At 38.2% G+C, this 15,802-nt stretch overlaps 1 protein-coding gene and 1 pseudogene across 1 annotated transcript; one reads left to right on the plus strand and one right to left on the minus strand.

The window, feature by feature from the left end:
* Positions 1-1,824: 1,824 nt before the first annotated feature.
* Positions 1,825-3,745, plus strand: LOC149010937 (uncharacterized; annotated as a pseudogene).
* Positions 3,746-10,244: 6,499 nt separating this feature from the next.
* Positions 10,245-11,273, minus strand: LOC149010938 (zinc finger BED domain-containing protein RICESLEEPER 2-like). Its single transcript, XM_089162514.1, has one exon. It carries the CDS (start codon positions 11,271-11,273, stop codon positions 10,245-10,247), a length of 1,029 nt encoding a protein of 342 aa, XP_089018640.1.
* Between the last annotated feature and the right edge of the window lie 4,529 nt (positions 11,274-15,802).

Raw genomic sequence — 15,802 nt, forward strand, 5'->3', positions numbered from 1 at the left:
GCTAAGATGGCTTTCACTTCCTGCTTAGAGAGCAAGGTTTGCAAAAGGGGAAGATTTTATTGAAGTGTAGGCCAAGATATTAAGGCATTTACATTGGTGGGTCCCAAGGGAGAGGGCACACTAGCAATTCATTTCTTTAGATTTTAACTACACAAATACTCATTCCAATAATTGTATAACTGCAATTACTAATAACAAATACTAAATATTAAAATAATTACAACATCTTATTTATAGGTTCTATAATTAAGGCATTAAGTAAAGACTAATATAAGGCGTTTCAATTTAAAAAATAAATTTTGTTCCAGTTTTATATGGATAATATATAACTTAAAAGTGAATTAATAATTTAGTTTAGGTAATTCATATTTTAACAAACACTAATACGGGTATTTGCACATTTAACCTTATTAGTAACTTAACCCCAAGGAGTGGCTCAGTTGACAAAAGACCAACACTTCCATGCATGTAGGAGGTTAGAGTCTAAATCCTCTTGGGGCTAGTATTAATTATTAAAAAGCTTCTTTGAGGATGTAGTCGAGGTGCACATAAGTTGACCCGAATGAACCTTAGATGATTAAAAAAAAAAATACCTACAATTAGTCGAAGGAGCATGAGAAGTATATTTTATCAACGGAGGAATGATGGCTGGCTCGAGGAGACATACTACAAGATGGATTAGAAATGGATCCTCCTTCCAAGTATGTGATGACTTGATCCTTGGCAGGTTGTCCATCTCAACTACTACTTTTACTAGACCATCTATGTGTCGGAGAGTTGGCCCAACTCAACTCTCATTTTGGGAGGAAAAAAATCCTCTGCTGTGCACATCTTTCTGTTGTGCACAACAATACATTTTTGTACCAAATGATTGATTGATATTAAAAGCTTAGTTTTAAATTTTAACAATCCTCAATAGTCTTGTATTTACTTTGTTTTCTAAGTCAATCATTTGGTATATATGTGCACTGTTGTGCACAGTAGAGACTTGTGCACAACAGATGATGTTTTCCCCTCCTTTTGCAGGTGAGGCACTTGCAATTAAGGAGGAATGTTGTGTGCATGAAGGTATTGAAAATGCCATTTTTAAAATGGACTACAAGGAAATTTTTAATCTTATAAGGCATGAATCTAGCCCTCCCGGATGAAGTGGATTCCATATGGAATCCTTTGTTACTTTCTCTTGCACTTCTAGGGAGCTCAATTGTGTTGCTGATAACCTAGTCGATGATGTGCTTGACTGCTTGGCTAGTTAATGGAGATTGTTTCCCCTCTGACTCGACTTTGCCATCTTAATAAACAAGTATTCTTACCAAAAGAAAAAAGGGAAAAAAAAAGAAAAAGAAAAACTGACCATCCATACTTTACATGGTATAAGCATGATGACATGGAACAATGATTTTCATCCTGTCTGTTTTTGGAAAGGAAGGACATTCACTTTCTTATAAATAAGTGATACATGTCCATAGGTCACATCAATGTTAAATAAAGCCTTCGTCCCGGGGGCCGCCGGGTGGGGCCGTCCCGGCGGGGGGGCCCCTCCGCATCAATGTTAAATATCCAAGTGTATTCGGTAGTCGAGGTGGGTGTTGTGGGAGTGTTGGTTTAAGGGATTCCCAGAACTCTTGATGAGCTATTTCCGCCTGATAGTTAATAGGTCATAGGTTTAACCTTTGCAGATGATATATGTGATACAAACTTTTGATGTGACCTATAGATAATCCATATTTCCTTATAAAAAATGAACAAGACAAACTTCCCATGAAACAGGCTATTTGAAACACCGAAAATTATGTTTGACAAATAAAAGAAAATCTACCGAAGTTATGCAGTAGGAAGGGATTATATTCTCCTTTATTTTCTGCTCTTAAATGCAATCTATCTTAGCCTTTAATCTCTCTTCAAAATCCTATTAATTCAATCTCCGGGTGATAACGAACCCTTTAATTTGATTCCTCGATAAATGACTTTCGGGTATTCTGTTTGTAGATAGGTAGAGATATCCACCGTGCGTAAAAAAGGAGATATCTAAACCCATTTCCGTTTACACCGAATCTCTGATCCACTTTTCTTTCAATTAGATTCGATTCTCTCCGCATTTCTTTGAATCATTGAAATAAAATTGAAGATTCTACCAAGAAAATAGAATTGAAGATTTTCTAAAATTAGCTTATATAAAATTTGACTGAAATTTTTGATTGCAGTTGCTTGGGCACTCTCTTTCGGTTGGGTTTTGCAATTGAGTGTTTGATGGCGTCTCCTGCACCCTCCGGGGTACCGAGGCCCAGCGGCAACGTTTCTCCTCCGCCACCTAATTATGATATGCAGAAAATTGCTGCTGACTCCATAGCTGCTGGCATGCAGAATCTGCATATGAATCCGCAAGCTTCAATGCTTAATCAGCCTGTTACTCAGTTGACACCTTTTGCTTCTCCGCCATTTGTTGCTCCTTCTGCCTCTTCTGGTCCTACTTCGGCTGCATTACCTGGTTCTGCACCTGTTTCACGCTCGGGTCCTCCTTCTTCAACTGTTCCCCCAAATGCTGCGTTACCATCTTCGCCATTGATGACTGGCCCAGTTGTGCCACCATCGAGTGCACCGAGTGTACAGCGTCTAGTGAGCAATGGGCAGTTGCCGTTTGCGTCAGGGCCTCCGTCAATTGTGTTGTCCAACAAAGTGCCGCAAGTTCCTCCTGGCATTCGTCCTCTCCCTGGGAGTTCTGCGGGGAGTGCTTCACATGGTCCACTCTCTTAACCGCCGCGAGTAACTGCTTCATCGGGTGCTGCCTTTCGTCCACCACCATCAACGCCTTATTTATCAGTAACTGCTCCATCAGGTGCTGCTTTTCAGCCACCGCCTCCTTCAGCTGGTCAAGGCATGCCAACACCACCTACAGGGTCCCCATATGGGGCTCAGAAATGGCCAACGCAACCTCCTCAGGTTAGTGGTTGCTTGAGACTCCACTATTACTGGACTTAGTTGAATTTGATTATCTTCTGTAAACTAAGAAAAATCCAGCAAGAGGCTAGTAAAGCAGACATGAGGACATGGGACAAAATGAAAAACTCAGAATGAAAATATATGTGCCATAATATGAAGAACATGACAGAAATTTAACATGTGAATTTGAATTTGCTGGGAAAGCCAGGGATAATAAGATAGGAATCCACCTGAATTGTTGCGCAATCCAGTAAAACTCCGGAAGAGCTACCACTGTTCCAGTAAAGAATGCTCCTTAGCCTTCACTTCAAATCCTTGTTGCATACTATTGTGCAAAACTTGCAAAACTGAAAATTATATTTGTTGAATTCGTGTCTGAGGCTATGGCACTATATACCAAGGTTCATCAACTTGAGCTTGAGGCCCAACCCACAAGTTGGGTGCATTTTTTTTTTGTGCCAACTTGAATGGCCTTATCTGGGGGGTTTTGACCGGGGATGGGTTGAAACTTGGTATATAGTCTATGTCAAGCCTTTTGAACACATTGGCACTATTAGATGTTCTAAACTAGGTTGTTGACGGTTACCATGAACTAGAAGCCTAAAGTTCCTTATTCTAGACTAAATTAAGTCATAACGGGATCCAATTCATATATTTCATGTGAAAAACTTCAATAAATAGACATGCTCAAGTTACATTCGCTTAGAATTTCTTGGAAGTAGGCTAGATTGATTGTGGGATGGAGGATAATGCAGTAGTGATCATCTCTAGGGCAGCTCTCCAATCATAGAACACCTGGGGATCAGGGGACCCATTGAGCTCGAGCTTTATTTTGAGATGATCTCCCTTCCCTTTGGTCATGTCCTCCACAGAAGTAAGATCTGATGTGTTTTTCCAAATTGAGTGGTGTGTGATGATGGTCTTTCTCTAGGTGGTCTTTCATTTCATTTGTATCTACCATAGATAGGGTTTTCATACCTGGATTCTTTGCTATGACATTCCTCTCTCTTTCTTCTTTCTGTCCACCCATAGGAATTCCAGTGGAGGCATCTCCACTAGCATCTTCCCTATACTTATGGCTTTCTCTAGTCTCTCCATGAGGGGGAATGACCACTTGAGAATTTACCTGTGGGTGAGGAGGAGGTAACTCTTCTTCCCTGAGGGGTTGCTCCATCTGAGCAATCCTTTTTTTTTTTATTTTTTTTTTTTTGTCCCCCCCCCAACCCCCCTTTTTCTTAAATATCGGGTTTTTTTTTTTTTTTTTTTTTCCCCCCCCCCCCCCCCTCTTTTTTTTTTAGCTCTTTTACCCCCTTTTTTTTGCCCCCAAAGAAAAAGGCCCCAAAAAAGAAGTCCATAGATGAATAGCAGTAGGAAGAATAGGGTTTCAAGGGTTTTCATTGAGAATTGGTTCAGGACTTTATTTAAGGTCAAAACAGAACTATGGTTCAGGTCTGAATTATTAGGTTAGGACTCCCATGTCTGAATATTTAGATACCAATGCTGACTGCTGGAATTAGGTTTAGGATCTCAAGGGTCCTGGACTAGGGTTATGGTGTTAGAGGCTGTAAGGGATCTATGGATAGGGTTACAGATTTAGGATTAGGGTTTTAGGGATCTAGGGTTAAGGTTTTATAGTATTGGAGTTAGGGTTCTAAGGATCTAGGGTTCGGGTTTTAGGGTTTAGGGTTAGGGTTTTGGAATCTAGGGCAGCAAGGATTCGGGTTTTAGATGGATGAAGAGGGCTGTAATTGTGATTGAGTGTTAATGGAGGTAGCGTGGTAATGGATCTACAATGGGGTGGAATTCTGATGGAGGGTTGAGGGCTATGGATTCTAGGCATTGTGAAGATGAACTGGTTGAATGGGGTAGGGTTCTCAAGACAGAAATTAAAAGAGTGGAAAGGGGAATCAGAGAATCTGCTGACCTGTTACTTACCTGAAGCACTAGTGATGTAAACCCAGTCTAGGGCTAAAGGATAAATTGGTAGTTTCCCTAGACTTAGGCTTTGCCCAGGAAGTTCCAGCAAAAGAGGGAAGGGTTTTAGGGTTTCAAAGGTGGTTCTAGAGCCTGCTGAAACTTTAACTTCAGATCTGAATCCTTTCCTACTCTGAATTTCAGATTTGAAATTTGAATCTCAAAGACCAATGAGGGTTTCGGTTAGGGTTGGGAAGGGAGAAGGGCTTGGTTTCCTGCAGTTCAGGGTTGATGATACTGCTGTTCTGCAGTTCAGAAACTGACTCATTGAAGGAGGGGTTAAGGTGTTAAACACTTAGGGTTTTCTGAAATTTAAAATTCTGCAATTCTTCTCAAGGAAGAAGATGAAGTGCAGGATTTTTAAGTTCAGAGAAACAGGGCTGTAATGGGGAAATTAGCAGTGGGGTTTACTCTTAGAGGAATTGCACTCCTAATGGAGGTAGAAGGGAGGGTTTAAGGGCTGAGATTGGGGGTCTCCTAATGGGATTAGGATTTGCTGCTGTGGGGAAGAAGGGGAAAGGGGGAGGAGGGTCACAGTGGCTGTAGGAGGGGCTGGAGTTTGCACGAAATTAAAGGGGAAGGGGCAAGAGGTTATTTGCAATGGGTGGGGATGGTTTCCTTGGTCAAACAAGAGGGAAGGGGGCTGGGGATGAAATGGTTACTAGGGGAGGGCTTCTAGGGTTTGCACAAGAGAGGGGAAAGGGTGGGAAGGCTGCTTTACTTACTTGGAGATTGGGAATGCTTGCTGGAATGGTTGGTTGGATGCTTTGATGATCTCTTGGTAGCTGCTGAATTGAAGAAGATGATGAAGAATTTGAAAGCTTTTTCACTCAACCCAGGCCTACCCACACAGGAGACCTTGATCCTCAAACAATCAATTCATTAATTCATCCAAAACTGAAAAATAACATTACATGAAGAGGCTATTTATAGCCTGAAAATAAAAGACTCTGCCTCACTTTGGAATTCCTTAATAGATAAGGTTCCAATTACATCTTGGACTGGACTCTTATCCATATAGCAACTCCTAACAAATAAGATAAGGAATCTTATCTAAACTAACTTGGGACTCTTCAAAACAACATTAACTCAAACTAGACTTCTCCAAACATAACCAAACTCAACTCAGATTGCAAAATTAAAATTCTGGAAAATTCTAAAATTAATTTCAGAAATAATATAGGGGCTAAAATGCCCAAAATACCCCTCAAAAGGGGTTTGGCCAGCTTAGGGTGGCTTCTTGGAGCCATCCTGGGAGCCCTACTTGAAATTTCGACCAGGGGAGGGGGTCCTTGTGTTCACATCACTTAGTCTTCTAATGGATTTAGATGATGATGGAAAGTAGTTGATGCAGGCTGCAAGCACTGCTGCAGGAGGTCCTTAACTAGAAACCCTAGGCTGTGCTTACTTCATCATCTGGAGGTATGTCACCACTGGTGGAGCGGCTCTGATTTTCACAATCACACTTAGGAGCAATGACACTCTTTATAATTTGTAATCTGAAATCCAAATGCTCTACATGCCCAGGCCTTGTATTTATAGCCTTGTACTGACTTTCCTAGTTGGACTCAAAATAGAAACTAATTTGAATAGGACTCTTATTACTAACTACTAGCCTAATAAGGACTCCTAATCCCTTTGTATCAGGCCTAGTACATTACCCCTAATAGTCCTGACATAACCTAGATTGACACAAATACAATTCAAAGGACATAATTAATATCCTATTGTGGGTCTAATTGCAAGAATCCACTGCTGTATCAAGTAGGATCCCTTTAATTACAGTAATGTCATTGGTGTCTCAAGTAGGTTTGCTATGCTGCTGGGCAGCAAGCCTAGGGCTTCCTTCTGGCCTTGGGCCTTCCCTTGCGGCTAGTCTTTGACCTACATCAATTAGCAATCATGTACTTCTCCTCAGTTGAATTTTCTGTCTTGACCCTCTTCCTTCCTAGGGTCTTCAGGAGTCTCAGGTCAGGGAACATTTGTAGTGGCAACGCGCTGTTGCTCAATGATGTCAATCCTCTAGGCTCTCTTAGTGAGCTTGTCTAGACAGGCATGTATCTATTGTAGGATCATTTACTCTGGCACCAATATTATAGTGGAGAGTCTAGCAGAGTACTGGGACAAAAGATTGCCAGACAGTGGAAAAAATGTGAAACTGCGGGTAAAAGGTTTGTTAGCTCTTTCAGGTAATTTCTTCAACCCTAAGTATTTAGATCTCAAAAAGAAGGTTCACAACCTTCTTGTCACTCAAGGTAGAGACATGAAAATAACACAAAGAAAAGCTTCATTAATCAATTTCATAAAATCTATGGGCTGAGAACAACCTATTACATACTTGTCAAAGTGCTAATACTTGCTCGCTAGGTTTCATAGAATATAGGAACTACCAGATTTTTGTGTGTTAGCTAATAGTCTCTGAAATAACAAAAATAGGAATTTGGTAGAATTAAAAATTAGAAACTAGGCTTTGTCAATCAGCCACATGCATGAATACCAAATTAGAAACAAGCTTATAGAAAAATGCATAAAATGGTCCATGGATGGTAAAATGGCCATGATGTGCTCGAATGAAGTTGGGTCAACGTGATTCTTGGACCAACTGAAAGCCAACGTTGATAGTTTAAATTTTCATACATTGAGCATTGGACAAGGATTAGTGTAATGTATATTAAGTTGCCTCTTGGGAACCGTTATATTTTCTTTGGTCATTGCTCAAGTGCCCAGTAAAGGTTAAACCAGTTGGTCAATGAGGTTGATTTAAGGCCTCGTTCTTGAGGGTCTTCCTTTTGAGAATCATACAACTTGGGATCCTCAGTCGACAAAAAGAAGGCACTGTACCAAGTGCACAAGGTTCCCGTGTTTTAGCAGGCTCTGGTGGATGTCAAATGTATGCAGCTATACCCTGTTTCTAAGATGTGAACTATGACTAAGCATTTTGCACTTGATCTATGAATATGAAGTGGTTTGGGGGCTTGTCCTCTATTGGAGTGATTGAATACTTCATGGCTTTTCATCATGTAAGCTTGATTTAAGGTTTTCAATTTGAGAAGTTTGCTTGGCGACTTTTTCCCACTTTCTTGGGTTGCTTACTTGTGTATTCATGATGCTTGAGAGGACACCCATTGGACTAAGATTATTCTTTTTCATCAGCAAATATAAGTTTGTTATCACCCAAAATACATACTAGATAGAATATCTTACAGTAGAACCCCCCCCCCCAAAAGAAAAGATGCAATATCCTAATAGCATGGAGCTGAGAATTTTTTTTTTGGATAAATAAATAATTGATTAAACAAAAAAGGAATAAGAGAAAACGGTCTTTTGAGAGGAAGACCGGAAAGAAGAACTTAGGCCCCAAGAGACAACAATAAGCCTGTTCCTTGGGGTATCATCAATCGGGGAATGAGAAATAGCTAAAAGTCTAGTAGAAACATCAAAATAGATGGCATCCCAAATCATGTCTTTAGAGCAAGATTCGGAAGTCCATCTTCGAAGATTGTGCTCCCACTATAGATGATGGATAGTGAAACAAAATACGAGCTTACCAATCCAATCACAAATGGAAGAAAAGTTACTCAAAATCCAAGTCCAATCACTGGCGAAACCAAAGCAATGCCTCGAACGGGGCCAAATGGAAGTCAGGGTTTTTTCTCAGATAGATCTGGAAAAAGGGCAAGAAAAGAAAAAGTGTTCAAGCTCCTCCAAGCCATTCCAACATAGGATGCAATTTGGGTTTGCAGGGATATGGCGGTCAATAAGGAAGGATTGGGTGGGGAGAGCAAGGTTAAGAGCCCTCCAAAGGGTAAGGGAGTGATGGGGGATTTGTCCTTTGAACCAAACCAAGGGAGGCCAAGGGGGTTTGGGGTTGTAGGCATGGAGAAGGTTCCAAGTAGGCCTGTAAACGGATCGGATTCGGCTCGGATACACTACTATCCGAATCCGAATCCGATAAGAAAATTCGCTATCCGAATCCGAATCCGATATCCGCGGATTTTTTTAATAGGTATCCGAATTCGAATTCGAAACTCTACCGGATATCCGATAATTATCCGATCCGATAAACTATCCGATTCCTGGTTGAAAATTGTCATTATCCAATTTTCGGTTTCGAATCCGATTATTGCTTGTTTAGGAGAAATTTTCTATGTTTTTTCATGGATTGACCTTGTGATTATTTTATGGATTATTTTCTTCATAGTTTAAAAAAAAAATCAAATCTATACATTCGTAGACCACAAACAATAACCCTATTACAAAATCAACATAATTTAACAAATCTCAGGTAACTTAATACCATATCATCTATAAGCTTCATACATAAAATCCTATAACAAATTAACCAATTATAATTCATCAAAAACCATAACCTGTTACAATCACATTATCATTCATAAAAATTATAACTTCTAGAAAAGTCACCCATCATAATTCAAAGAAATTCGAACCAATAACCTGTATCATCTATGACCTGTCACAAAACCATCTATAATTGTTTGAAGCCAATCTATTATAATTAAAATACCACCCATAAATGTCATAACCTGTTACAAATGGTACAAGAAACTATCCAAAGCTATTTTAAACTAATACAAAACATATAAATATAGACCTTGACATATTCTAAAGTAAATATCACGTTAGATGAAATCCAAAAACAAAATTAGGGATCAAGTAAAATGGGCACGACTTATGTCATTTTGCACAAGCAAAAAATGTTCGCCACCCCGTAATTCTCCAGGTTTTGAAACCGGTAAAAAAACAATTAATGAAGAGTTAAGTAAGCTGTTCAAAGAGATAAACATCTTAACTAAGATAAAGTTATTAAAGAGAACCTATTTAATTCAACTGTGCAGACCATAATCTGTCACAAGACTCACAACCATCCATAACCATTTGAATATTGAGAAAATCCTATAAGGAAATGTTTTTTTTTTAATTAGAATTATAAGAATTATAATAAAAATTAATAAGAGACCATAGCAACAATAGAATGTGATCACAATTAATAAAAAGTAGCATAAGAAATATTTACCTGGCAAATGTCCAACTATCCATGTCATTAGCATTTGATAATTATATTCATTCATCCACAATTGAATCTGATCCATACAACATAATAGAAATACCCAAATTACTGAATTAGTAAGAAACAATAATATCTATAAGTTCCACCATACACATTCTAAAAAAGAGACTATGTAAAGTTACAGATTTATAATTACTTACCAAATTTAACTTCAGGCAACCAATCTCTCAAGCATATCAAAGCTTCAACAACATTAGGGAGTAAGGAAGAGCGAGATTCAGTGATGTATCTACCTCCAATACTAAAAGCGATTCGAACACGTTGAAGCTGGAACTGCTAAGATATCACGAGCCATTCTAGAGAGGATTGGAAACTTGGGGCCATTGACTTTCCACCAATGCAAAATGTCAAAACGAGAATCATCTTCTACAATGGGAAATAAGCCATCATCCAAATGTTGATCTAAATCAGACTTCGGGGGCTGCATGAAATCATCTACCTCTTGTACTAGAAAAGAATGGAAATCATCATTGTAGTTCTTATTTTCTCTGCTAGAACTTCCATCAGATTCTTTTCTAATACAACTTTCAAAAACATCTTCAATATTGTGTTCACTTGAACTACCATATTTGCTTGCATACTCAGCATAAAGATCACCCACTTGAAATCTAAGTTGTGAGACATAATTTTCAGCATCAACATTCCCACAAACTTTACGCATACAAAACCTAATTAATTTCATCTTGTAACGAGGATCAAGAATAGCCCCAAGTGCCATGAACAATGTAGTATTTTTCCAATACTTTTCAAACTTGATTTTCATAGCAATTGCCATAGACCTAATGGAATCATTTTCATTTTTTTCCCAAGCATGTATCCTTGAAAGAACGTTATATACATCTTTAAAGTAAAAGTTTGCAGTGGGATACTTGCAGGCTGACATATGAATAGTTGCATCATAGAAGACTTCTAGGCATGCCTCAATTCTTTGACATTTCTCCCACTCTTCCTTAGTTGGTAAACTTTTGAAATTGTTATCTAATTCTGCCAAACGTTCAAAAGCTAGTTTTACCACTAAAGCATCATGGAGCATTTCATAGGTAGAATTCCACCTTGTTGGGACATCCAAAGAGACACTCTTTTTATCAACCAACTTGCATTGGGATAAAGCATATTTCCATTTTTCAGATCTCGATGGTGAGGCATTTATCCACTTGACCATGTGTCGAATTTTTACCAACTCATCTCTAAGCTCCACCAATCCATCTTGAACAATGAGATTTAATATATGTGCACAACACCGCACATGAAAAATCTCTCCATTTCCCATCAATGCTCCTTTTTTACTAAGCCATTCTTTTAAATAGCATATCATGACATCATTTGATGAAGCATTGTCCACTGCAATTGAGCATACTTCTTGTCAAGATTCCAACTTAGTAACTGAGCCTTTACATGCTCACTAATAGCCTCATCTGTGTGGGGTGTTGGAAGCATCTTGTAAGAAATGATCTTCTTGTGCAAGTTCCACTCATCATCTATGTAATGACATGTCAAAACACAATAGCCAATATTCTGATGTTCTGATGTCCACAAATCAGTGGTGAAACTAACATTACAAGTCAACTTATCCAACTCCTTGCATAACTTCTCTCTTTCTTCATCATAGAGATCCAACACATCTTTTTTCAATGTATTCCTTGAGTACTTCTTGTATAGAGGGTTCAAACTTTTTGAATATAATATAAAATAACCATGCTCAGCCATGGTGAATGGATAAGCATGCTTAGCAACCATCTTAGCAAAAAGTTTTCGAGTATGATCAGCATCATACTTGTAGTTCCCCACCTTACAAGACTCATTAGTACTATTTTTTGTGATGGAGAGAAGTTGTTGACTGATAGGAGTGGTGAACCTCTTGCTACAAGTTTTCTTATGGCTACTTAGATGTGATGTTCCTAAAGCACTTGCACCATTGAAGACTCTTCCACAATACTTGCATGTGGCTGTCACTTTATTGTCATCATGGAAAACCCTATCAAAGTCATTCCAAACAACGGATGTTGTTTTGCGACGTTTAGGTTTGGGTATATCCACACAACCACCAATCTTTCCTTCTTCATTATCTTTTTGTGTACTCACATCTTCAACCTCCTTATCATTAATATTAGAGGCAGCTAGAACATCACTAGGAGTAGTAGTTGATGCAGCAGCAGAACTACAATGAAGATCAGCCATGTCTAATATACAATAAACAATTATTAATTAACAATATATATTTACAAATATATAAAACATACATAAAAAAATTTATGTATAGTTTTAATGTGCTCAAAAAATATATGCATCTATAAACACATTGAATTAAGAAAAGTAACAAAACAAAAAAATAAAACCCTTCAAAAGGGGCCATGGTAGGAACAAAACCTAACAACCCAATAAATGAGGAACATTAAGAGAGAGACTTAAGGCTTGAACATCTCTATCCAAGTCTTATAAATGAAGACAAAGGGGTAGATAAGAGATTATGATCAGAACAACACAAAAGGGAAGGTACATAAGAAAGAACATGGCCCATGTTATCTACTAACATGGCTAGAAAATAACAAGGAGAGCTACCATCCATGCCAAGCCATGAGAGACATTATTGGTAGGTAAGTCAACAAGCCAAATCAATCCCTACCCAGTAAGTTACCTATCTCACAATTCAAAAGTTAATATAAACCACATATAGATATGGCTTCATCCATTATCATTTGTCATAAGAAAGTCAATAAAATACAAACAAATCATACAATTATTCTGATTAAAATATTTCAGAGTTTAACTGTTGAAATACAAACCAATCATACAATTATTCTGATTAAAATATTTCAAAGTTTAACTGTTCATAATGATAGTTTACTGAGTTCTTGCCTGGCCTTCCAAAGCTAACTCTTCTTTCTTTCCTAAAATTATTATAAAGTAATCGTCAATTTTCAAACAAGAAAGAAAAGAGAAGAGAGAGATGATGAAGAGAAAGAGAAGACTTAGACCTCAAATTTATGAGATGAAACGGAAGTAATTGTCTCTCTAATGTCTTTTTTTTTGGGTCAAACTTTGCCTCTTTGATGTCATTCAGTTACCAATTAACCACCAATGACCACTTTTTCTCATGGTCTTTCCAAATCATAATTCAACAAGTTCCATTAAAGCTGTATTTTTTTTTGGATCTTTCAAGTTCGTTAGGGTATCTCCTTTTAGGTTATTTTACCCTTAGAGTTATAGTTAACCAAAAGAAAAACAAGAAAACCCATTGATACGGTAGTGAGAGAAAGAATCCAAAATTCAAAATCCAAAATGCAAAGGAGCCAGGTAGAAAGTAAGAGGAGAATACATCAACTTCCAATTCATGAAAGAGGTTGACCTCACCATATGGCTTTATAATAGAGGCTACGTAGAATTTCTTCTAAAACAATCACTAGAATACAAAATATTGTACATTCACACAAGGGAAATAAAACAAAAGGAAAAAAAAAGAGAGGCATGATGGTAAATTTAAAATGTAAACAATTTTAAACAAATAAGATTTTATAGAAATCCACCCGTCTGGTGTGGAGTCAAAGAAAAAAATTTTAAAATGCAAAATACGGTTTTCAACATTCAAGCCAAAGAAAAAAGTAACAAACCTTTTGAAATGAAGTTGGGGATTCAAGGTTTAAGCACACTAGATGGTCCACACCTTGAAGCAACTACAAAATGTTTGGCAAGAATAACCTAGAAAGAAAAAAAAAAAAATACTCAAGAGCTTTAACCATCTGTAACTGTTGAACAAATAAATAGGAGAAATGGAGAATAGAACTAAAAAGAATCACCTCTTGCCTGGTTTTGCTGTTTTTTACCCAAGGTTGAAGAAGACGCAGCAGAAGATGCAGCAGGCAGGCTGCAGGCAGGTAGCAGGCAGGTTGAAGAAGACACAGCAGGTTGAAGAAACGAAGAAGAAGACAGCAGCAGGTTGAAGAAGACCCAGCAGGTTGAAGAAATGAAGAAGAAGACACAGCAGGTTGAAGAAACGAAGAAGAAGACAGCAGCGTTGAAGAGCAGCAGCAGGTTGAAGAGCACAGCAGGTTGAAGAACAGAAGAAGCCGTTGAGACTTGAGAGGAAGCGTTTGTGTGGGCTTTCAACTTCCATAGTTACACGTTTCAAGCTTTGATTGATATTTTCTTTTTGGTAATTGTGTTTGTTACTTTGTTTTGGTAAATGATCTTTTGAAGATTAATTACCTAAAAAAGAAATGGATTTGAAATTTAAACTTTAAACGTGTTAAGTTTTTAGTTTTTAGTTTTTATAAAAAAATATATATTTTATCATAACCGGATAATATTTTATCCGGATAATATCCGGTCCGTTTAGCAAATATCCGAATCCGAATCCGTTTAGTTATCGGACATTTTCCGGTAAGAAAAATTCGGATTCGGACGTTCCTAAACGAATACGAATACGAATTCGGAGGCGGATTTCGGTTATCCATTTACAGGTCTAGTTCCAAGCTGATGAGGTAGAGAAGGTTTTGGTAGGGGATGGGAACCAAACAGTGAGGTCACAAGAAGAGATGGAAGGGGGGGGATCTCAAATTTGCGTGACAATGGGGAGGGGAGCAGGGATCCAGGAACCATCAGAATTGAAAGCAGACAAGGGAGTGGCTTTTGGGATACGGGTATCATAGACAGTGTGAGGGCTGAAATGGGAAAACAGAATGCCCATCGGATGCCACGGGCCAGACAACAATCTGAAAAATAAATTAAAAATATATCCAAGATCAGACAACAATCTGAACTTGATGAGTCCCAGACCTAGGACCCCATGAAATTTGCAAAATTACAAAATACCCCTGGTTTTGGCTGAAATTCTCTTGGTTGCTGGTGAGGCCGTTGGGCACTGGCAGGCCCTTTGGGCCCTCCTTAGGTTGTCCTAGAAGCTGCTTACATCACTCACGAAATCCCCATGAAGCTTGAATCAACTTACTAGCTAGCAACAGGAAATCTCGCAGATATTTATCAACTAAATAGACCCTCCTAAAATCTTAAACTTAGCATGACATTAAAATCGGAAATTCAAATTGCAGTTGAAATCCTTTCTGGATCTACAATAGGAATGCTACTAGTTCTGCTCAGCTGGAAATTATGTAGAAATTAAGTATAAGTCTAGCATTGCTACCCCAGTATGTGGCATGTAGAAAAGGTTCATTACTGTAAGTGGAACTTGCCCAGATTTACTAGGTAAAAATATTAATTACAACATAACAGCAAGAACAGCCTTAACCTTACCAAGTCACAACTCAATGGGGTCAGCTGCATGCATCCTCTAAGGGTTATAATGGAAGAGACAAGAGGAGTAACCATAGTTAATTTAAATATAAGAGCAGTAGGAGATAAAATCAAAGTAGCATCCCTTGAACATCCATCTACACATGGTCAGCTGCATGCTTCCTAGTCTTCCAGACACTCTGTCAGTAGTCATACTAAATCTAATCAATTTGTTTTTTTTTTTTTTTGGGGGGGGGGGGGGTGTCAAAAGTAGTCATACTAATCATTACAACATAAGTTGGTTTAAAATATGGTAAACATCCCACCAGTTTTGATTTTGAAAATATTTACTCAATCAAGATTTCTAATTGCTTGTGATGTGCCCCAAATCAGGGGCCAGTCTTTGGGATACTCTTCTAGAGAACCAGCAGTAATTTAGGGTTTTAAACTTGCTGTTTTAGGTCAAGTCTCAGTCAATTGTTAATGGACCGCAGCTGTATATGATCAATTAAGTCCTGTGGTTAAGGGTCTTTGACTTCCAAACAGTGGATCTAGGGTTAGGGGTCTACGGCT

Source organism: Hakea prostrata, chromosome 7 (assembly GCF_041222555.1).
Source record: "Hakea prostrata isolate BN-2017 chromosome 7, UWA_Hpros_2, whole genome shotgun sequence".
NCBI classification, from domain to species: domain Eukaryota; kingdom Viridiplantae; phylum Streptophyta; class Magnoliopsida; order Proteales; family Proteaceae; genus Hakea; species Hakea prostrata.

Coding starts and splice junctions, on each gene's coding strand:
- LOC149010938 (XM_089162514.1), bottom strand. CDS start 11,273: ATGGGAAATGGAGAGATTTTTCATGTGCGGTGTTGTGCACATATATTA.